The sequence below is a fragment of the Eutrigla gurnardus genome (assembly GCF_963514095.1).
Source record: "Eutrigla gurnardus genome assembly, chromosome: 19".
NCBI lineage: Eukaryota > Metazoa > Chordata > Actinopteri > Perciformes > Triglidae > Eutrigla > Eutrigla gurnardus.
In genome coordinates this window covers 22326904-22350578 of record NC_139930.1, presented here as the reverse complement: position 1 = coordinate 22350578, position 23675 = coordinate 22326904, and the positions used below count along the sequence as shown (strand labels likewise).

General features: G+C 41.7%; 2 protein-coding genes across 2 annotated transcripts; both read right to left on the bottom strand.

The window, feature by feature from the left end:
• Positions 1–234: 234 nt before the first annotated feature.
• brap (BRCA1 associated protein) lies at positions 235–8513 on the bottom strand. Its single transcript, XM_084035529.1, has 13 exons — positions 8160–8513; positions 7282–7443; positions 6682–6901; positions 6303–6492; positions 5878–5991; positions 5416–5564; positions 4803–4878; positions 4560–4698; positions 4160–4269; positions 3996–4085; positions 3805–3908; positions 3081–3220; positions 235–2218 (listed from the first exon to the last, which is right to left on the bottom strand). Exons 1-13 carry the CDS (start codon positions 8236–8238, stop codon positions 2004–2006), a joined length of 1788 nt encoding a protein of 595 aa, XP_083891655.1. The 5' UTR covers positions 8239–8513; the 3' UTR covers positions 235–2003.
• Positions 8514–10342: 1829 nt separating this feature from the next.
• On the bottom strand, positions 10343–21894 carry naa25 (N-alpha-acetyltransferase 25, NatB auxiliary subunit). Its single transcript, XM_084036137.1, has 24 exons — positions 21797–21894; positions 19212–19297; positions 18450–18588; positions 17425–17543; positions 17211–17285; positions 17012–17119; positions 16759–16837; positions 16386–16497; positions 16204–16296; positions 15832–16004; positions 15627–15739; positions 15335–15542; positions 14090–14179; positions 13825–14005; positions 13530–13629; positions 13279–13430; positions 13059–13184; positions 12609–12852; positions 12214–12337; positions 12053–12118; positions 11864–11961; positions 11658–11768; positions 11369–11509; positions 10343–10943 (listed from the first exon to the last, which is right to left on the bottom strand). Exons 1-24 carry the CDS (start codon positions 21852–21854, stop codon positions 10821–10823), a joined length of 2919 nt encoding a protein of 972 aa, XP_083892263.1. The 5' UTR covers positions 21855–21894; the 3' UTR covers positions 10343–10820.
• Between the last annotated feature and the right edge of the window lie 1781 nt (positions 21895–23675).

The following is a 23675-nucleotide window of genomic DNA, read 5'->3' as shown; positions in this document are numbered from 1 at the left end:
CTAGCAGCTATCAATCTTATTGGCCCACTTTTACAGAAACCCTGAGAGGCAAATTAAAAATAATAATAATTTTGTCTTTTTTTCTGTGAAACTGTAACGTCACTTAACATGATATATGTACTTTCTATTCAGAGTTCAGGGGGGAATTTAACTAGAAGAAAACATGGTGCACTTCAGCCTCTTGTGGCTGAGAAGAGTACTACAACAAAGTGGTAAAACTTCCTTTTTTCGCACATGTCCTCAAGTCATAAACAAAGGAGATTTTTTTTTTTCTTAAACCAAACAATTATTTTCTCACTTGCTTCTCAAGGCTTCTGTACATTTTGACAAGAAGGTGAGTACGTTAATTTCTCCAAATAGAAGTATGTTCTTTTTCTGCCTGTTGAGTGTAAATTACCTCATGAACCATTGGTTTAATAAAAACACGCCACCACTCTTTTTAAGGCCTTTCTGGTCCGTCTAAAGCTTTCACGTGAATTTTCTGCGAGTTAAATTACTTAAATACGGTAAGTAATAAATTTAACAAACAAATGCGCAAATACATAAAAAAAGGAGCGAAAGGGGCTAATTGTTGCTTCATCAACACTGACATTTTGTCAGGGGACGTTCCTTTGAAGGTCATATAGGTCGAGGTCAGTGTTTTGAAAATACGTTGTGTGATCGCTGCTTTGTATACAGGACGGACAGACGTACAGACTCACTGCTCACCTGGATCAGCGGCTCCCAACCCTTCAATGTAAAGTGTTTACTTCCTTTAATGACGTTAAAGTAGAAATTCAAAGCTGTGAAAATACTTCAAGAACAATAGCTAAGATTTAAAAGTACTAGCAGCAGAATATACTTAAACTATCAGAAGTAAAATATATCTGTGCCACATTTTTTAATTTATCCTTTTTTATTATTATTTATTTACTTATTTAAATACAAGGAAAACCAGCAAATTCTCACAGTTGAGAAGCTTGAACAAAATGGATTTCTTACCTAAAAAATTAAATTAAAAAAGTGATTTTGTCAATTTACCAATATGTTGCAGCTGTAATTATATCCATGTACGATAGATAATTAGATGCTCACGTTTTGCACGTAAAATATGATTCTGTAAAGTAATTACACAGCTACAGCTGTAAAATAGACTGAAAATTCACTGAAATGGAGTAGAACTATAAAGTAGCACAAAACGTAAATATTCAAGTACAACAAAATAGAACTTAAGTAAATGTAAAGCTGATCATAAATATATTTTTTACAAGAGCTACCTCACAATCCTTCCAGGTACTTCCTGGTGAATGCAGTAGTACTCTCTGTGGTAGAAATACTCCTGGTTGGGAATCGCTGACCGAGGTGGTACAGGGGGTAAACGTGCTTCCTGCTCCTCCCTAACGGCTTCCCGTCGCCGGGTTCCTTCTGGTTCTGTTCCTGGACGTTCCGACGCCGACAACCTGCACGGACCAAAAACAACAACGATGACGCGACTCGACGTTCTTCCTTCGTCTCGTTGGTTTATCTTTGCCACCGGAGTCGAGTTCAGTGTTTCCGTTTTGGAAACGATCGAAAAAATTACTTTGGAAAAGAAAACTTAATTTTACCGACGACTAAATTCCTTTTAGGGAAACAAAGCAAACCGCTGTGAAACAGCGTCTCGTTGCCAAATGTCTCACATGATAAGAACTTTGACTTTTGATAAGCACTTTTACAGGGTTTTAAACTGGGAACATCATTTTGATCTAATGATTAATGCTCTTTAGATTCAGAAATAGCTGAACATCTTTAGTTCTGGAACATCCGCTTGTTCTTCTTGTGGAAGCGACATCAAGTTAAGGAAGGGAATTGTGCAGGTAAATATCAATCTTTCTCCAAGAAGTCAAGTCTTATTTTTTCTCCTCGGAGTGCTTTCTGGGAAAACCACGATGATGCCGCGACGCATCGACAAAAAAAAAAGAAAAAGAAAAAAAAGGACAGGTCGCAGCCAGTGGGCGACAGTTCCTGGCAGGTTTCAGTAGGTGCTACTTCCTCTTCCTGCCCCGGCCTCGCCTGCCTCTGGACGGGCCTGCCGCCTCCGCGCTGTCCGACGGGCCGGCGGCGATGTTGATCTGTCCCTCCTGGATCTCGCTGCGAGCCTCCGGAGGAAGGTGTTCGATCTGCTGCTGCGTCTCCAGGTAGAACATCACATCTCTCAGCTGCTCCTGCAGTTCTGATATCGCCCCGTCCTTACATTCACCTGCAGGGAAACACCAGACAGAAACATACTTCATCAAGACTTCATCAAGACAAAAAAATACAAATAATCAAGACATAGTATGGCATAGTGTACATGAACACTAGCTAACAACTTTTAAAACACGTGTTTTCTGGTTGGAGTTGCAATGCAATAACCAAGGAAAGTAACTTGAAAACTTTATGCTCTATAAGCACACAGTAGTGGTTGTGTTCTTGCACTTCGTGTAACATTTTTTGCAAAAGCTACGTATCAAACTTTTCTTCTTCTCAGAACAGGAAAACAGTACAAAGTCTCTGCCACGTAAATAGAGAAGACGGGTTTAAACAAATCTCTTCCTCGGAGCTGAATGGCAGGAAGGAAAGATACAGGTATGAGTAAACTGTAGACACTTTCCATTCAAACCTCTGACCCGACATTTACGTTGCCTTCAGGCAAAGTGTTGGAATGCAGCAGTGTGAATGTTCCCTAGTGATGTTCACACATGTTAAAAACACACAGAAGAAGCTTGTGAATGAACTTTTACAGTTTTTTGGTGACGGCTGATATAAGTCAGCATCATATTTTGTTCGACAGGAAGAAAAGATGACTGGATTATTATATAAAACCATGGATGTATATCTTTTTTTTTGCATATAAAAAGGTGAACAATATGACTAGGATGTAAAAAGTTAAAGAGGCATTTCTCATTTAATCTCTACTTTAATGTTTGTTTCACACGCGTTGCTGAAAAAGAAAATTCAACCAACTAAAATGTTTCTGTTGCCTGAAGCATCAACTTTCTTCCACCATGATACCCGCGTATACAGCAACAGCAACATGGTGTAAACAACTATATTTACATCTCCTCCTCCTCCTCACTCACCGCTCTCTTTTCCTTTGCGCTCCTCCTCCGCCAGCTGGGACTGGAGCTGCACCTGATTGGCTCTCAGACAGCGGTTCATCTCCTGCTCCTCCTTCAGCTCCTGACTCAGCTTCACCACTCGACTGTGTAGCTGAGTGCACCTGAGCACACAAACAGGGAGTCAGCTGTGTGTTTAGAGGACCAGCAGCAGCAGCAGCTGTAGTAGCTGTAGTAGTAGCAGCAGCAGCAGTAGCAGCGTTAGCTTGTCGGAACATGAAAAGCACAGGTGTAGCCATAAATGAAACCCGAGTTTTTCCTGTTTTAACATGTCAAACCTGTCTGCTGGGGAAAGAAAGGTCTACTGTTCAAAATGAACTCTGCTATTTTAATCCACTTCAGGATCCATTCTTCATTGGGCCAATTAAAAACCAGCAGTGAGTGCGTAGGAAGTTTTTTCCCCAGTAAAACCGTCACATTTGACCTTGATTTGACTCAAGGCAGCAGCTGCTGCTGGGAAATGGCTGATGGCGAGGAACGCCCCAGAATCTATTTTCAAGTCTTCTTCAATACAGCATGAAGATCATTTAGTAAATTATGGTCCATTTAGAGTCAAACAGACAAGAAAGCGGGGTATGCTTTAGGGCAGGGCTACCTTAAAACAATAAAACACAACAAAGAAAAAAGGTCAGGAAGGAACTGCGATGAGTAAGCAACAAAAGAAACTGCTTAGTCAGCCTTCGCCTACTTTTTGTCGATGCCCTGCTTCTCTTTGCTCATTTCCCCGAACCGCCGCTCCAAGTTATCGCAGCGCTCCAGCGTCTCCTTAAATTTAGCTTTCATGTGGTTTATCTGAAAGAGCGGAGACGACACACAACCATGAGGGAAGTTACACCTGTTCAAAGACTCAAAGCCCACATCGTGGTCAGCGCTCTTTACCTCCTCGGCCGTCTCCTTCTCCAGATGAACGATCTTATTCTCCCAGTAAATCCTCTGAGACTCCAGTTGACTCGTCAGCAGGTAGGAGTACTGCAGACGTGGAGGATTTCATTATTTCTGTAGCGATCGAACGAGAACAAAGTGACACAAAAAAAAATGCTTACTTCTAGTTGAAGGGCATCGATCTTCTCGGCGTGGCAAGTGTCTCCCTCGCACTCATACTGCACCATCTTCCCATCAGTCTTACTGGCCACCAGCCGATGGACGTAGTTATCTGCAACCGCAACATCATTTCACAGAAAATTAACAAGCCATTTAGACAACAAATTACAAATATTTTGTATTCTTGTTTCTATTTTTTCCTTCTTATTATATTCAAATCTTCTTTAGAGGTTTTTGAATGTTTTATGTCATCGCCCTAAAAAAAACAATATTTTGATTGAATCCAGTGATTTATTGGATTAAATTAGTCTTTTTCTAATACATCTGCTTTCGTGTATATAACTCACCAGTGGGTTAGGGTTAGTAATCATGTGTGAGAGCGACAGAGCACAGAGGGCCTACCTCCTGCGTAGTCCCAGACTCGGTGGTTGGTGAGCTGCATGGCGTACGTGTGCTGCGTTTCCTCAAAGTGCTTGTAGGCATGCCGGCTGACGTAGCGACCGCAACCGATGTGGCCGCAGATCAAACAAATCCACAGGTTCTACGGGAAACACGGGAGCGATGAGGCGTTACAAAACCGCTCAGTTAAAAAAAAACAACTAAAAAGTGGAAGAAAAACAAGCTGCAGAGGCCGATGTCCGTTACCTCCTGCACTCCACACTCGAAGCACTTGTTCTCTTCGACGGGTTCTGGCGTTTGACAGTAGCGACACACGGGGCACCTGACAACAGAGCAGCGACACATTGTTGTCAACATGCGTGTTGCTTTGTGAAACAGGAGAAAACAAAGAGGAGGACAAAAACAAACACCATGTGACACGAAGCCTGGAGAAATGACCGGAGGACAGAGAAGCATGTGATCCGTGATCAGCCAGAAGGTTCCTTTATTTACAGGCTTGTGAACCGGTCCTGTATTTACATCACACCAGTCTAACTCTGACTCCTCTCCAGTAGCAAAGATACCGCTTAACGTTGGCTTACGATCCGCAGTGAGAAGATCCCGGTCAGAGAACAACATGTCCCAGTATGAATGAGGAAGATGTACTGGGAAAAGCTGAAAATCATTCATTTATAGAGACCGTCTGATGTCTAACTTTCGCCTGATGTCTAACTTTCAGCCAATCGTTAACCTCCTTTATACTTTGGTTCCGCCCTCTGAGCTGTCATTCACAACAGATATAAATAAATAAAGCAGTTTTGAAAAACATGGTGGAGGTTTATGTAAACTAGTAATGTAGTAATGTGTGTAAAATACTCACGAGGCATCTTCCCAGCGCTGGAGACACTGGCTGTGGAAGCTGTGGTTGCAGAGAGTGGTGAGGATGCCGTTGACAGACTCGTCCATTCTCTCCAGGCACACGGTGCACTTTGGCAGCTCGGTGAGCTCCATAACCGGCAGACTGGCTCCCTGGGGAGGGGGGGGGTTGGAGGAAGGAAAATATGTGTTATTAAGGATGAAAAGTCTGCAGGTTTCCACTCATTTCATCCTGTAATGAGTGCAAAGTTGTTAACCACCGCCACAGAACACTGTACACACAAGGAGAGCTGCAACTAACATTCATTCTCATCATCCATTCATTAATCCACTTTATCAATAGTTCAGGAGGGTTTTTTTAAACCACAGAGGTCAAAACAAACAGACCCGCTGATTTAAAGAGAAAAGTTAAATATTATACCTTTAAAAAATAATATGGAGAATCTATTTTTCTGGGTATATTTACCTCGTCAGACTTTATAACCTCTGCTCGCTCCACGTACACCAGCTGGCACACGGCGTCCTCGATGGAGTTGAACTGGCGGCCATTACACGCTGTGTAGAAACTGTCTGCGTCGGCCTAAAAAGAAAGAAAGCGTCGAGTCGGACAGTGAAGTCAGAAATATAGAGGCACAAAGCTCCACATACACTACAAGGAGTCCGAAGTCTAAAGCTGCAAACATGTCAATGTTATTAAACAGCCAGCTGGGAAGTTCTGAGTCCCTGAACTTCCTTCAGAACATGAACACAACATGCTTAACTGACCTTTAGGCATTGAAACAAACAACGTACAGTAACCTCTGCACTTCAGGTCAAACCAGAAACAGACAACTCAAAAACATAATAAATATAAATAAATAAAAACCTTGGGTGATTATGCTGAGATCTTACCTGCGTACGGAACTTAATGAGCACCATGTACTGGTTGGGGGTCGAGTCCCGTATGATCTTCATGTGCTCCATGACATCGTTAAACGGTGCCAGAAGCTTCATGAGGTCGTGGCTGGTCATTGTCGCAGGGACGGTCAGGATGCACACCATAGCGCTGCGTCGCACGTCCTCCGTCAGCGATGTCATTTTGCTGCAATCAATTTAGAATCCAAATCACAATATGGCCGACTGCAGTCTTCATATCAAAGGATGCAAAAAATGTGTTTAATGCCTAGATAATGCCTAGTTTAGGCACATACCACTAAATTACTAAAAAATCATATTTTCATGTGTTGGATCGACACATCGGCCGCTCCTAGAGGAATAAAATGCCACTCACGTGGTCTTGTAGAGGTGCATGATGCCGTGGATGATCTCCACTGACGGATTCCCGCTGAAGAAAGTGATCTGGTCCGGCAGCTGCTTGGAGGGAGAGTCTGGAGTGGCGCCCATCGCCTCGCCGTTGTCCTGTGAACCCTCAGTGTCCTCCAGACTGTCTGCTTCAGCCTGTGCAGCGTGAGCGTCGCCGTCCTGCTCTGCTGAACCACCTCCACCTTTATCTGGAGCAAAGAAAAGGGTTTAAAAAGGGAAAAGCTGCCAACGGGTCTTTTGTTAACGTCAAATAATCCCACGAAAACAACAATGTGTTAGTCCGTCTGTCAACACTTTCTGACTTCCTGCTGCTGTAAATTGATTCCTGAAGATGCAAAAAGAGGCTCAGTACGTTTCGCTGCAAGTTTATTTATAAAGCACATATCATGAGGAGGCAATTCAGAATGCTTTACATAAAACCCCAAAAAGCATCGAGACAAAGTGGAAAAGAACTGCAACACCAATGGACATTTTCAGCCTCATCTTTCAAGAGTCCATTTAAAACAGACTGATGACGTAAGACACCATGAAGTAAGAACAACGTAGTTATTATTTATTATTATTTTACCTGGGCTCGGCTCAAAGGTCTCTATCACCATGTCTCCCATGGCTCTGCTACCGATGTGCTGGTGCAGCACAGCGACTCTTTCCAGTTCCGTCTTTCCACCCAGAGTGTGTCTGGCTACACCCAAAGCTTTCTCCTGCAGTTCCTTCTCCGACATGCCTTCAACTGGAGAGGAGAGCAAACAAGAGGCGGCGGCGCACAAGTTTACGTGAGTTCCGATGGACAAACTGGACCACAAAGTACCTTAATGTAATGGGCAGACACCATTATGAGTCACTCCAGGGAAAGTACACATACCACGTGAAAATACTACGTAAAAGGTCCTGCATTGACTGTAAAGTTGAGTAAAAGTGTATGTATGTAAATGTATCCGCAAAATGCACTTAAAGTAGTTAAAAAATATATATATATGTGTGTATATATATATATATATATATATATATATATATATATATGTATATAAACATGCACACACTATACTATATATATACGCAGGATCCAAAAGGCTATTTAAAGAGTGTATTTAGTTTAAGAAGAAGGAGAATTTTCTCAACACTTCGTCCTTCAGTTTACCACAAATATTGAACATCAACACATCTGGAGATACGTGTTTTTTTTCGCTGGACCGGAAGTAGCTAAAGCTGTCAGATAAATGTAGTGGAATTAAAAAGCATAATATTCACCTCTGAGGTGTACTGGAGTACTGTAAACGGAGATACAAGTACCTTGAATCAGTACTTTAGTCCAGTAGTTGAGTAAATGTACTTAGTTACATTCCACTACTCAGTAAATGTGTTAATAATCTCGTTAGCTTCATGGCTAACTCGCCACAATAACAGTGACTTTGGATGTTCATCCACGTCATGCGACGCTCGACTCACCGGCTGAGTACTGGAAACCTCGTGGAGAAGGAGACTGGTCGGCTAATTCCAGACGGATAACAACCAGAGACACACTCATGTGTCAAAGAAACGGCCACTTTTACGAGAAAACAAAAACAACCACGGCGTCGGCTGGCTAGCTAAAGCTAGCTAACGGCTAAATACAATTAGCCGTAAAGGGGGGGAAAAGGCAGTAAAAGCAAACGCCTCTTCGTCCAGTTACACCAGTATGTTAGTCATACTGGTTTTGACTTTGTCGACCATGAACACAAACATTACAATTGTGATTCAACAGCTAACACATCGTAGATAGCTTCCCTATCTGTGTTATCACAGCTGCTTCTAGCAGGCTGCTCTTCTTCGTGTGCAAATGACGTAGCAATATATTAACTTCAGGGCCACCTAGAGGAGATAACTGTGTACTGCAGATATATTTAATGATTAGATAGATAGATTTGAACACACCCCTGCAGTCGTCAATCAGTGCTGCTGTGTAAACTACGTCTGCCTTTAGCTCTCATTGGTGACGCGTGATTTTAGGATGGGGGGTCTTAAACAGGACAAATCTGTGTTTCTACTGCAGCTGATCATAAAAACACATCCTTTGACAGCGTTTTCTGAAAAGTTTCTCAACTTTTTTTATTATTTACAATTAGGTCCAATATCCCTCCGTTAAACACACCACGTCTGGGTTTGTTTATGACAGAAGAAATCCCAGAATATAATATTCTACAAAGCTGCGTCTCGGCTGGATATAACCGTCAGCTCAGTACGGAAGCCCTGAGAGGCAAATGAGAAAAAAATAAAATAATGGTGACCCATTTCTGAACTTTAGCTCATGTGAACAGGTGAAAGTGCAAATTATTTTTTAGATGTCAAAGTGTTTGTTGTTGGAACACTCAGTTCAGTAAAAGTGCAATCGTGTTTTATTTGAATTCAAACCAGATTTATTTTTATTTTTTACATTTTCATGTTATCTACCCAAGATCTTCCTCGTTGTCAGTGTTTTGGTTTATTTATTCTAAAAAGAAAACCGTAATGAAATTAAGTAAAGAGGTAAAAAAAGAAAGAAACAAAGTGTAGTTTGTACGAGCCTTCGTCATTTCAAGTCTTAATTGCAACAAGAGATGTTAAGAAATTAAACTTTGAAGTGTACCACTGTCCCACGCTCTAAACACTCTATATGTTTAATAAATAATCACTTCTACATGCACTCTAAAACACAAGGTATATATATAGTAAATTAAAACAGGAGGAAAACATGAACACTTTAAGTCCCATTTAGAATAAAGGGCAGTGGTGCACTTCAGCCTCTTGTGGCCAAAATGAGAATTACAACAAAATATTTTAAAAAACTCCTTTTTCTTCCCTTTTCACCCCCCCCCCCCCCCCCCCACCTGTTTCACAAATTAAAAAGAACAAAAACATAGGCAAAATGTTTTTTGTTCTTCAGTCATAAACACAGGAGAAAAAAAAAAAATCAGCGTTAGAAAAAAGAATGAGCAATTTATTTTTCTCACATTGCCTCTCAGGGTTTCTGAATACCTGTGTCTAAAAGGACAAAAAAAAAAAAAAAAAGCCTCTAAATGTTCTCGTTGGGATCAAAGCAGAAGAAGTATTTTCAGCCAAAACACATTCCAGCTAATTTCTGAACTTGCAATTTTGTCATGACTCTTTCTTTGCTAGAAATGTCTGTGGTAATGCATTGTGGATGATAGGAGTTAAACAACTTTTCTTGGTGAAGGTACTCGCACATGGCCTCCTTAAATAATCATAATTCAGCTCAGACTTAAAGGAGTTGATGTCTGGTCGTGTGCTGGAACAACTTGATTCCACAGTTGATGCATTAAGAAGCTTCTACTCGTATCAAAGGCAATGCAGACCTTTTTTACAAGTTTTTTTTTTTTTTAAATGTCCTTTAACTCATCCGACTACTGCTCTTTATAATACTGCAACTACAAAGGTGGCTCCGCTTTCAAAGCGACACAAGATTACACAAAAGAAAAAAGAGAAAGAAATTGAACGGAGAGAACTTCAGCCTGCAGGCGTCCACGTTTCCACAGACGGAGAGAAACGTCTGGAAAAGCAGCACATTGAGATAACTTTCCTCCTCCGTGTTAAACAATCCCTGCATGTGTGTTAATTTGATTGATCTGGAATTAAAAAAAAGAGGAAACGTAACAGACAAACAAATAGTGGTTTATTGTGTCTTATATTCTCTTCTAGTCAAGGAGTCGTGGTAGTTGCTCTTCACTATGTACAATAATTTATTAGATTAGTTAATCTAAAACGGCTTATTCCTAATCAGCTCTACGTTTCTGGTTTTTATTTTATTTTTTAAAAAAAAGGAGCTTTTTTTTGTTTTTCCCCCACATAGAACTGCTGTATAAATTCAGGACTTTTCAAGCTTGTGCGCGATAAGATTTGCAAATGTTCCAGAGGTGTGTGTGTGTGTGTGCTTCAGAGAAAAAAGGTAAAACTAAAAATCCAGACTGAGAGCTCACAAACGCTGGGGATGAAAACACGCAGGAAAACAGGAAGGAGGTCGTGCGACCGTGCGCTCGGGCGGGTTGTCGGTGCTCGTGGGTTCGCTGCTGGGCTTTCAGACGGGGGAGTGGGGTCTGGGGGGGTAAAGTCATCTTTATTTCGGGGTGTGGGTGTTCAGATCTTGAGGTTCTTTATAGTTTCTGCTCTCTTCTTGAGCAGATCTCCCACCTCCTGTAGCGAGCGCAGGTAACTGCCCTGCACCTTGTCCATAGCAGCCTTCGCAAACGACGCCTCCTCCTGAAACACAGGAAATGACACATCAGCTAAATATTCACAACATTCTCCTTCGACGCTCACAACAAATAGTAAATATGCTGTAAAAGTGGTGAAAAATATACAAAAATATTTTTTTAAATGTATCCTTTATTTACATAGGGGGACTCTTATGATATATGATCTTATTTAGCCCTTAAAATGATGATGAAGCTTATTATTCCTTATCTACCGATACTAAGAGCACTAGTTGAATGCTTTCCACTGTATGACTTGATTGGCTTCAAGAGCTGCATCAAACACAGAAGGGAAGAAAAGGCTTTGAGGGTAGCAGCTTACAAATAAATTAAAGTGAAGCTTCTGCAACAATATAAATGACGGGTCATGAAACCAGAGATGACAGTCATGTCTATGAATGTGTTAATAAAAACGTGTGTATGCACGCTCACCTCTGTGTGTCCTTCCAAGCTCAGCCCGGCCAGTTTCAGGGCCGTCACGTCAGCCTCTTGCCCCCTTATATACTCCAGAGCCTGGGCGAGCAGGTCCTGCAAGCTCCCCGTCAGCTCCTGGAACCCACAAACCACCGCCGGCTGCAACAGACACAAGTCTCTGGTGATCAGTGAAATCTGAGACAACAGATCAGTCGACTATCGTACATATTTTTCCAGAAATCAGGCCACATGGTGGACAGAGGAAGGGGCAGGACTTAGTCTCTCTACTAGGAGGGTTAAACTGTACCAGAGCTGTGTTCGAGTCCTTTTTCTTCTTCTTCTTCTTCTGTAGACTCGTCTTGAGCGGTCGGAGGATCTTGGCACAGTGACTAGCCATCCACAAGACTATGCAAGCCGTCTGTGCAGAATAATAATAATAATATCATCATGTTATGACTGAACAACCATCAGATACAGCAGGGAGGAAAGTGTGTGGAAGCAGTGGAGTCTCACCTCGACAAAAAAGATTAGGTTTTCTAATAAAGAGGGCTGGGTTTTTAATTTGCCCTCTTTCATTTCCAATAAATCCCCTTTGCATTTATTCAGAATTTCTGCGCGGAGAAAAAAAAACAAAAACATGAACGGTCATAGACTTCTGCAGCTGATGGCGTTACATATGTAGAAATGCAGCTGCTGACTCACCTTGAAGCTGAACTACTAATGATTTGAAACCGTTACAGATCTGGGTTTGGAGCTCCGACGACTCGTCTAAAAAGGTCAAAAAACAAGAGAAAAGGAGCAGTGAGTGGAAAAGCACGAGGCCATCAACGATCTGCTTCCACGTCTCTGCCGTCTGGTCTCACCGAGTCCGACGGTCTCCAGCTCCTGTAGGTGGACAGACAGCTGGAAGGCTGCAGCCTGGCACTGGCAGCTCCCGATGGACAGAGCCGGGGCCAGGCGGGTGGAGGGGGGGCCCAGGAATGGATACTGCAGGACCACAAAAACACCTTATTACCACAAAAAAGGGGAGATCATGCAAAATAAATCAACATTTCCCTAAAAGTCCAAGTGACATCACAAGGAACTCGGCTCACAAACATCACAGCGGTAATCCTGGTTCATCTTCCTGTGAGTTTGACGTTCAACCCCACATTTCATTTATTATTTGGTAATTTATGTACGAGATAGATGTAGGCCGGTGTTCTTATGGGTGACAATATTTCCTTCACACATTAACAAACTCGGGCGTTGAACGTGCCTGGATGGGTTTCTCTGCCATCTGCGCGGCCGTCTGCAGAGTCTGGTTGAGTTGGGCGAGCAGGCTGACGAGGGTCGACGCCTTGTCCCCGACGCCGTTCTGGTTGGCCGTGTCGGAGTTCTGCTGCGATGGCGCGTGTCCCATCGTGACCAGAGAGGCGAGGAGGCGAAGCGTTAGAGAGCGTAACCTCAGCCAGACGGACTCTTCCTCTAGAGACCGACGCCGGTGCTCGTCGGTCAACTCTCTGTGGAAAGGAAAGGACAGGGATGAAAATCACCTGCTGACGACCTTCATCACGAAAAAAGGAAAATGGGACTTAAACTAAATAAAAAGACAGTGTTTCCCCATGATAATGTGAAAGCTGGACTAGAGGAACAGTTGTGATGTTTTGAAGTGTGGTTGTATGAGAATCTAGTGTATTACATAGACTAGATGCTGTAAACAACGTACCTCTCTTTAGGGTCCCAGCTGGTAAAAACAGTCAGATCTCTGTTGTCCCTCATAGTGTCCCAGGGGATGTCATCCTCCTCTGGAGACAAAGACATGGCCTTCACACTCTCCTCCAGAGACAACACGCTGGAAGTCAAAGATATAAAAAAAAAAGACAATCTAGATGAAGAAAGAACAGGTCGCTTCAGTCAAGTGCTTGATGCTTAGAGTGCGTTCTCACATGTCGGCCTCGAGGAACAAGTCCAGCAGCATCCTCTCGGTGCGGACCTGGGCAAAGTGCAGCGATTGGTTCAACCGGTTCCTGAGAGCGATGAACTCGGGGATTTTCTCGAACGCTCCGTACTTGTACGCCTGGATGATGTACTCTGAGGTCTGGTGGGTCGGAGGAGGAGATCGTTAATTAATTAATCAGACGAAGGCGACGTCAAAACACTGGTTATAAAAAGGTCAGAAACTGTGGGACGGACTCACATCTTTCTGGTTCGAGTGGAAAAACCTGAGGGAGAAATTACAGGACTGGGAGGCTGCAGCAAACTGACCCAATGACTCGGCGTAACGCGTCAACAGAAACCTGGAAATAATACAAAAATACTTTACATCCATGCTCATATTTATTATAAACAGATTACAGGTTAAAACACAAGAAACGTTGCAAAATATTAAAATTAGAGACTAAGGTGAGTTTATATTGGAATATTTCTAATACAAATTCATCAATAACTCCTGAGATGCTTGATAAATACTAATAGTGTGTATTTGTACTGACCCGATGGTGTCGTGCTGGACGTGCTTGGCGTCCAGGCTGGAGTAAAGGTCCACTACCGGCTCGAAGGCTCCCAGGCGACAGTAGACCAGCAGCAGCAGCAGCTTGAACTGAGCGTTGGAGGGACTGAAGGACAGACCCTCCTGGAGGACACCCAGACACTCCCACACCATGTCCTCATCCCCTGCAGCAGCAACAACAACAACAGAGCAACACGTTTAGAGACGTCACCGACGCGGAGCAGAGGTCTGGAAGAGGAGAAACTCACCCGTCTCCTTCCACAAGTCGATGAACACGTGAGCTGCCATGAGACAATACATATCGGAGAACTGCAGCTCCGTCTTCAGAGCCGTTTTCCCTGTTCAACACAGATAAACAAGTCAGAGGATGCAAAGGCAGGAAATGCTCAGACAAAGATCAGCGATACATTTTTTTTAATAGCACCAGTATGATACCAGAGTTAACATAAGACTGTACAAAAACTGACTAAATGTTTGGTTTGTGAAAGCTCGCCCTCAAGAATCTTACTTCGCTGCTCCTTTCATAGACAAACGTGGTGCTACGTTAAAATAAAAAAATAAAAAATACATGCTACACATTTGAAAACCTGATGATTTTGGCTGCTATGAGCCTCATCGGGTTACTGGGCCTCTCCTACATTGAGCTCCTCCAATGCAAAGAGTCGTTGCTGTTGTACTTTCCGATACCAACTGGGGAAGAGTGTGAAATTCACACTCTTCAGCACTTTATAAATTAGTCATTTACACAATTACCAAGCAGGGATTGCCTGCAGTATCAATATAAAAGACGAGAGGAGATTTTCTTTCACGGTTTACGGATCGCTGCAGTAGTGAGACCTAAAACACGGAAATGAGTCGGCGTTTTTGCACTTCCACTTCTCTCATCAGTGATTTCAGTTATATGAGACTGGCTGGAAACCTTTCAATGTCAGTGCTGGAACACTGGTCTGCCGTTAGCTAAGCGGTAGCGACGTAAAGTCAAGCGATTGCATTCACACTTCATTTGTGCAAATCATCTTCCCGAACTAAAAACACGCGAGCATCATAAACGTTTGATTGCTGCAGGAGATTATTCTCTGTGATGATCACGCCGGCTTTTTGGACGAGGGAACCAGTGTGATGCAGACTTTCTGTTTCACGTAATTCCTGCATCACTCCATCGCTGATTAACGTTGTTTAGACATCTGTGATGTGTGTCGTTTAGACAGTTTGTGCAAACAAGAAAAAGAGCAAACGGTGACGGAGAGAAACTAAAAGAGAAACATTCAAAGCAGAATAACTCAGCGGTGTCTGACATCATTGACATCCTTTCAGGTGTCAGTATAACTTGCCGACACGTGAGACTTCTGCTGCTATCAGAACAAACACGACGATGAACAAGAGCTTCCTGTGGAAGGAAATGTTTTCACGCTTTGTCGTCACAAACTCCGTGTACAATCCAATTTATCCGGAACAAAACGGGAATTAAGGGTGCACAAAAGTGACGTTCTCACCAAACTTGAGTCCGTGACGATAGTGAGCTTTGAGCTCGGCGATGAGCCGCAGTTTCCCGTCCACGTCGAGGGCGTGTTGCAGCCCGAGGGCGCGATTCAGCTGACAGACGCACAAGTGCCTCTGCATCGCTTTGGTTTCCTCTGGGAAAGCGTATCCCTCCTCTCCCTGCTCCTCCAGCGGGACAGCTTCACTCAGACGGTTAATGAACTAAAAAGAAAGAAGAATGTGTTTTACAGGTCGACCCTTCGTTTCACAGGCGTCACATAAAAAGAAGAGGCTGCTGGAACTCACCTGCACGTGTTGCTCTGACGGGAGCAGATGGAGGTAAATTTTAAGGTCGGTGATGCAGCAGGGTTTGTCCCCAAACTTCCCAAAGAACTGCACCATGAGCTCTAAAGGATCCCCTGTTTGAAGCCACATACAAAAAGGCTAAAGCAGCTGGCAAAGGGTTGAAACTGAAGAACAGGTTGTGTTTTTAAGAGTCCGTGTGTTTTACCTAACAGGCTTTCTTCAGGGCAGCCCCGTTCTCTCAGCCTGTGCATTAATTCCAGCCGAGCTAAATAGGGTCCTCTGAGCGACCGGGAGTCTTTGCCGTCCTCCCCTTTGATTCTCTCCTGCACGAACCTCATCACTTCAGCCACGGTGTGATGAACCAAACCCTCCGAACAGCTGCAGGACACACGGACGCAGATCAGAGCCAGTTTCTTGCAAATACATTGATGGTCATTTATTAATAATAATAGCTGTTTCTGTTAAGAGACCATCACCTGGCATTTTATACCCTCGAGGGAGTTTTACCACAAAAACATTTTCATGCCAGAGGTCTTTAAACAACCAAATGTAAGGGATCTTTACTAAATGTACTCACTGTTCTTGGCCGTCTTCAGGAGGACTCCACGACTGGTCGATCAGGTGGAAGAGGGAGTCAAAGTAGGAGGGGTAGAACTGCCAGTCGTCGGGACTAGAAACGGAGAAGCACACAGGTTTGTCAGACGGGTCCCGTCACTAGTTAGTTCCTCTCCCGGTCACAGAACATCCATCCACACTCACTTTTTGAGCAGCAGCTTGTGGGCCAGAGAGTTGCACTCTGGCCAGCGTTGTAGTCTCTGGTAGAGCATCATACACTTGCTTTCTCTGCTCTGCAGCTCGCTGGTCAGCTTCTCTGTGGGAGGACGGGCAAATATAATCAAAAAATAAATAATAATAATAACTGTTTAACTGTTTCGTCTGGAATCAGACCCGATGATGGGCATTAAGAATAACTAACTATAAAGAAAAAGCAGATTTATTGCTGACAGGCTTGTTTGCTCTCATAGGTCATGTAGAGGAATCAATATCAAATCCTTGTAGTAACTTGTAATTGTAACGTGCATGCTGCTTATAAATAAAGATCAGCTTCAACTCCAGAACCACATATACCTACCCCCAAGAGGGCCCCTGACCACATCGAGAGCCTCGACACACTTTCCCAGGCGCTCCAGGATCATAAAGTACAGCTGCACCTGCAGTCACGCAATAAACATTCAGAAACAGCTGTAAACAGTATCAGCAACTCCCAAACAATCAAACATAGGGTACTAAGAGGCCCTTTATAGAGTAGTACATTCAGTTTTTGTGTGAATTATTCCTTTAAGCTGAAATAATAATCCATCAGGCCATGCAGACACCTTCCTCACCTCTGCCTCGGCTTCGATCTTCTCCTCCTTGACCATTTTCTCCACCATGCGTTCAGCCAGAGGCAGGAACATGGTTTGGGCCAGTTTTTCATCTTGTGCCGAGATTGCCTACACGACAAAAAAAAACCTCACGTTAGATCAGCAACACGACAACATTCAGGGGCCGTGAACATCCGTCTTAAAAGAAAGCCCTCCGTACCTGCATCACCAGACTCATGACAGACCAGAAGTAATACGGATTCTTGGGGACGATTTTATACAAGGCCATTCCTGCCTGTAAAGTCATCAACATCCTCTTCATTATTCTGATTATATGTCCATCTTTTTAATTACCAATGGAGCACAAAAGCCACAGCTGTTAGTCACGTCTTTTTACGGGTTTACATTCGGAGTGCGGACGTGGGATTTCTCACCTGCTGCATCTTCTTGTACTCGCCGACGCGAGCGTAAGCCATGAAGAGGTGGGAGTGATACTCCTCGCTGAGCGGGACCTTCTTCACGGCGGCCTCGTACAGTTTGGTGACCAACTCCGCTGTGAACAACAGGCGCAAATTCAACGCGCAGTCAGTCTAGTGTTACTGCAGTCCAGCCTTCATGTGAGCGTGTTAGATCGTGTGGTCAATTAACCCGGCTAACCCAACTAGCATGCTACATCTGACAACAGCTGGTGCGCTGCCAAAACTTTCCAGGTAAAACCCCAGAGTTTCTGTTCCATGTGTGCAAGAAGTAAAAAAGAACCTAGGGTTGTCAAAAGTATCGAAACTCAAAAAAGTATCGATACCACCCCCCCCCCCGACTTTTCAGTTTCAGACTTTTTTTGTAACGGGTGCAGCTGCTGAGAATACAGCATTTCAACAGTGTTATGTATATAAAGCATAGCCAAGGAAGGAACACTTAAGTTAATTTAGTTTTTATCAGGCTTGCCTAATATTTACAACCTCAAAATATTGTTCCAATTGTTATTGTTTATTTTATTTATTTATTTTTTGCACTACCTCAGACCTGAAACTTGTTATTTTTGCATTTTTTTTGTTAATAAAAATATTTCTTTTAAATTTTGGGGTCTTTTTTTCATCCTTGTGGTATCGAAAATGGTATCGAGTATCGAATATTTTCCTGAGTATCGGTATCGAATTGAAAATGTTAGTATCGTGACAACCCTAAAAGAACCAAGCTCAAAGTCCCTTCTAAACACACTTATATCACAAGTCCTGATTTTATTTACCCGATTTAAGTTCAATCCAGCAGCACTTCCCACGTAAAACTAATAAAACTATTTATGATTTATATCCGACCATTTTGGCCAACATGCACCGATACGACATATCTGTGATTGGCGAATATCGGCCAGTTTAACCTGTCGGGTACTAGTGTGTGTGCGTGTGTGTGTGTGTGTGTGTGTGTGTGTGTGTGTGTGCGCGTGTGTGTCTACACTCACGACGATGCATCTCCCTGTACAGAATAGTCAGAGCCTGCAGAGAGTTGTCGTCCGTGGGCTCCAGAGTGGCCACTTCCTGGGCCAACGTGAACGCTTCATCCTGCTTCCCCGTCCGCTGAAGACCAATCGCCTTCAGCACCTGAACGGCACAGGGATGCAAACAACAGAGTAGAAGAAGAAGAAAATTATTATTATTATTATTGTTTGACTAGATGTCTGGAGGGAAATCCGAGTGTGAATTTGGTTGTGGGTGCTTGGCTTGATGAGATTTTGAAATACACACCACAATCGCAGCAGTTAAATATGACTGATATGGATACTGAATTTCTTAATATCATCCGTCATAATATAAATCCCATAAATACAATATATACCCATCTTTATGTGGGAAAACTGACCAGTCTCTAGTCTGTACAACGCTTGACTTTCTTATTTATTTCATTGCTGCCCATTAGGTGCTTTCTAGATATATTGATACAATATTTATGTAAACAATACCAACACATTTTTTTTTATCCTGATCAATTCAGACAATCAGTCAAAAATGGTGGAAACCATTCAACTAGGGGTCTTAATACAGGCAGACAAAAACTGATAAGAATCATCCATACATTCTTATAATTATCAAAGACTTTTAAGGGCTAAATAAGTGGACTAGTACCTGTTCAGTGTTAAATAAAATCAGTATTTTCTCTACAGATGTATGCCAACAGAAGAAAAGAAGCAACGTTTTCAGGGGAGAACTGTCCATGAATCACTCACCTTGGCACAGTGCAGGTCCTTGTGTTTCTTCAGCAGTTTGTCTGCCTGCTGTATTGCCATTTTGTTGTTGCCATTATCAAGATAATCTGGGGAAACACAAGAGATGGAAAATATTAAGACTGGAATTCAAATTGTACCAAGTTCTGCATTGTGAGGATTTGCTGCCCTTCTGTTGTTGTTTATTTCAGGGCTGATATAGATTATTACTAATCTAGGAACCCCGATTCTATATTTGCATTGGTGTTAATATGACTTCTTCAACACTTTTCTATTTATTACTCTATTGTTAGTCTTTTGTTTTTTCCATTTTCCGCAGTTGAAATTTTGGATCAATGTCTGGTAGAATTTACTTTGGGACTAATAAAGTTCTGATTTAAGATTAATAATTATTAATGATTAACCCATGATGAAATGAGAGGATTAAGATACTGAATGCATATTTGTTGGCTGGAGCCCAGCGATGCTGGAGCCCAGCGATGCTGGAGCCCAGCGATGCCATCACCGCGACTCTTTCTGAATGTCTGGTGAACGAAAAAAGCCCGCAGACAGTCGGCTCAGCCTCCTCAGGACAGCTGGCCGCCAAAATTAAACTTAGCCAGGCGGCACGCCGTCATTGTGTCATGTCTATTCTCTCCGCTCAAACCGTCATCACTAAACGCGCCGTCATTTTCAGATTAAGTCACTGAAAAGAAGTTAATTCGGGTCCATACATGGTAACAACATGGAGTATAAAACTAGTATATAAAAGTATTTCCATTGTATGCATCTCTTTATATTCCGCTACATCTCAGAGATGAATATCGTCATATTTCGCTCCGTTCATCTCACTTCAATTATCTCCACTGCAGCTAAATCTGTCAGTCAAGCAGACAGACTGACACTTCAGCTGACTTTACCCATGATGCACCAGAAAAGCTAAGCACCATCTAGTGGACTGAAGGAGCAATTGTTTGCAAAGGGTTTGATTTGTATTTGCAACCCTAACCCTGCAATATAATAAGAAGTTTGGTGTATCTATATAATATTGCGATGCATTGATTATACTCCTAATAAACAACACTAACAATGGCGGATTTCCTAGCTGTGCTTGTGTTCTCGCTGATAAATGTATTAACTGAACTGTGATCAGTGGAGACGGATCATTTACACAGGAAGGGCTCTCCACTGGCCTGGCACACTACAGCTTCACCCGACCTCACTGCATTTGTCCGACAGCTAAAGTTACTTTTACACATTTAATCAATAGAGTCATGGTACACAACCAAGTAGATCTACTCAACTACTGTATTTCTACAAGTTCAAGGTACTTGTATCTTGAGTACACCTCAGAGTTAGCTATTGAACTTTTTACTCCACTACATTTATGTCAGCTTTAGTTACTTCCTGTCCAGAGAAAAAACACGTATTTTCCAGTGTGTTGATATTTGTGATTAACTGTTTCCTTTACCTGAAGAGAAAATAAACTCTATAAAAAAATTAAGTCTCTCGGATCGGCTGAATGAACAGTCACAAAGCTGAGAACTGGGATGTTTTTCTGAGCTCATGAAAAGTTGTATTTGTTGAGATACGTACTTCTCAAAGGACATATAGTGATCTTATAAAATATGACAAATTGCTGTATATTAAAAGAGTATATAAAAGATCTACTGCAGTAATATCTAACATATACATTAATGCATAAACATTATATATATTTAAATAAAATAGCCAAACACTGACAGGGAACGTTTTACTGCAGGATGACTACTTTTACCTACATTTTGCTGATACATACTTTCCTTCAGTGAGGAATGCAGGGCTTTTACTTGTAGTTGAGTATTTCTAGCGTGGTATTAGTACTTTTACTGAAGTAAAGTATCTGATACTTCTTCCGCTGCTGCTCACTAATCAAACACACAGTAAATGTTCGTTTTTATTTAAAACGGACCTCTTGCAGCCCTGGAAAGGGACTGTGACAGCTTGATGCTAAATAGCTACCTAGCCGGAGTTAGCTTGCATTGTCCTTACACTATTATGAACCGAATGCTAGCTGGAAGCTAACGGTGTAACATTGAGCTAGCTACAGAACAGCTAAAGATCCAGACTGGACGCGGACAGTTACTCGCGTGGCAACTGAAAACACGCGGTCCATATTCATACACAACATTTATTTTTAACATACGTACAGTTGCAACCTGTCTGTGTGCTGCCTGGCTAGCTTGTGCATTAGCATGCTAGCTAGCTGTCAAATAGCGACCGTTAGCGAAAGCAGTTCGACTTTGAGAAACCAGACGACAAAGCGTTTCCGTGCCGTTCACCGCTTTAACACTACCGGGACTGTCCACGGGTTTCACCCGGGGGTCACACGGTTTCATCCGGACGCCCGTGCCCTACCCCGGCTCGGTGGTAGACCGCGTAAGGTGCACTGTCATTGGGCGCTGCAGGCAGCAGAGTCCGTGGCTGGAGCTGGTGGGGCCGCGTCGCTGCTCCCCCGACTCCCACCATGCTCTCCGTTAACACGCACGAACCGGCAAACACCACGAAGATGTCGCCCCGCCAAACGTACCGGCACGCCTAAATACACGCGTCCTCATTTCAGTCCTCACCGTATATGGGTCTGAGTCTCCTGTCGTTAGGATCCTGCACATGGCCTCTCGCCGCCATGGTGGAGTTTACCTGCTGGGTAAATGTTCGCACATGCGCACTGTGACTGAGCTGCCTCTGGGAGCACAGCTTTAAATGTATGCATATACTGTAGTACTGCAGTCAGCAGTGGAGCGAACACAGGCAGCAACAGTGTGGAATCTCATTCTATGGAAGCCCATTATTCTGAGATACTAAGTCAGTATTTTTGAGATATTAAGTCAATATTTTGAGATACTAAGTCATTATTTTGAGATACTAGGTCAATATTCTGAGATACTATGTCAGTATTCTGAGATACAAAGTCATTATTTTTGAGATACTAGGTCAATATTCTGAGATACTAAGTTATTATTCTGAGATACTAAGTCATTATTTTTGAGATACATCAATATTCTGAGATACTATGTCAATATTTTTAGATACTATGTAAATATTCTGAGATACTATGTCAATATTCTGAGATACTATGTCAGTATTTTGAGATACAAAGTCATTATTTTTGAGATACTAGGTCAATATTCTGAGATACTATGTCAGTATTCTGAGATACAAAGTCATTATTTTTGAGATACTAGGTCAATATTCTGAGATACTAAGTTATTATTCTGAGATACTAAGTCATTATTTTTGAGATACATCAATATTCTGAGATACTATGTCAATATTTTTAGATACTATGTAAATATTCTGAGATACTATGTCAATATTCTGAGATACTATGTCAGTATTTTGAGATACAAAGTCATTAGTTTCGAGATACTAGGTCAATATTTTTTGAGATATTAAGTCAATATTTTGAGATACTTAGTCATTATTTTGAGATACAAAGTCATTATTTTTGAGATACTAGGTCAATATTTTTGAGATATTAAGTCAATATTTTGAGATACAAAGTCATTTTTGAGATACTAGGTCAATATTCTGAGATACTAAGTCATTATTTTGAGATACTAGGTCAATATTTTTGAGATATTAAGTCAATATTTTGAGATACAAAGTCATTTTTGAGATACTAGGTCAATATTCTGAGATACAAAGTCATTATTTTTGAGATACTAGGTCAATATTTTTGAGATATTAAGTCAATATTTTGAGATACAAAGTCATTTTTGAGATACTAGGTCAATATTCTGAGATACTAAGTCATTATTTTGAGATACAAAGTCATTTTTGAGATACTAGGTCAATATTCTGAGATACTAAGTCATTATTCTGAGATACTAAGTCATTATTTTTGAGATACGTCAATATTCTGAGATACTATGTCAATATTTTTAGATACTATGTCAATATTTTGAGATACAAAGTCATTATTTTGAGATACAGTCATTTTTGAGATACTAGGTCAATATTTTGAGATACAAAGTCATTATTTTTGAGATACTAGGTCAATATTTTTGAGATATTAAGTCAATATTTTGAGATACAAAGTCATTTTTGAGATACTAGGTCAATATTCTGAGATACTAAGTCATTATTTTTGAGATACGTCAATATTCTGAGATACTATGTCAATATTTTGAGATACAAAGTCATTAGTTTTGAGATACTAAGTCATTATTTTGAGATACAAAGTCATTATTTTTGAGATACTAAGTCATTATTCTGAGATACTAAGTCATTATTTTTGAGATACGTCAATATTCTGAGATACTATGTCAATATTTTTAGATACTATGTCAATATTTTGAGATACAAAGTCATTATTTTGAGATACAAAGTCATTTTTGAGATACTAGGTCAATATTTTGAGATACAAAGTCATTATTTTTGAGATACTAGGTCAATATTTTTGAGATATTAAGTCAATATTTTGAGATACAAAGTCATTTTTGAGAT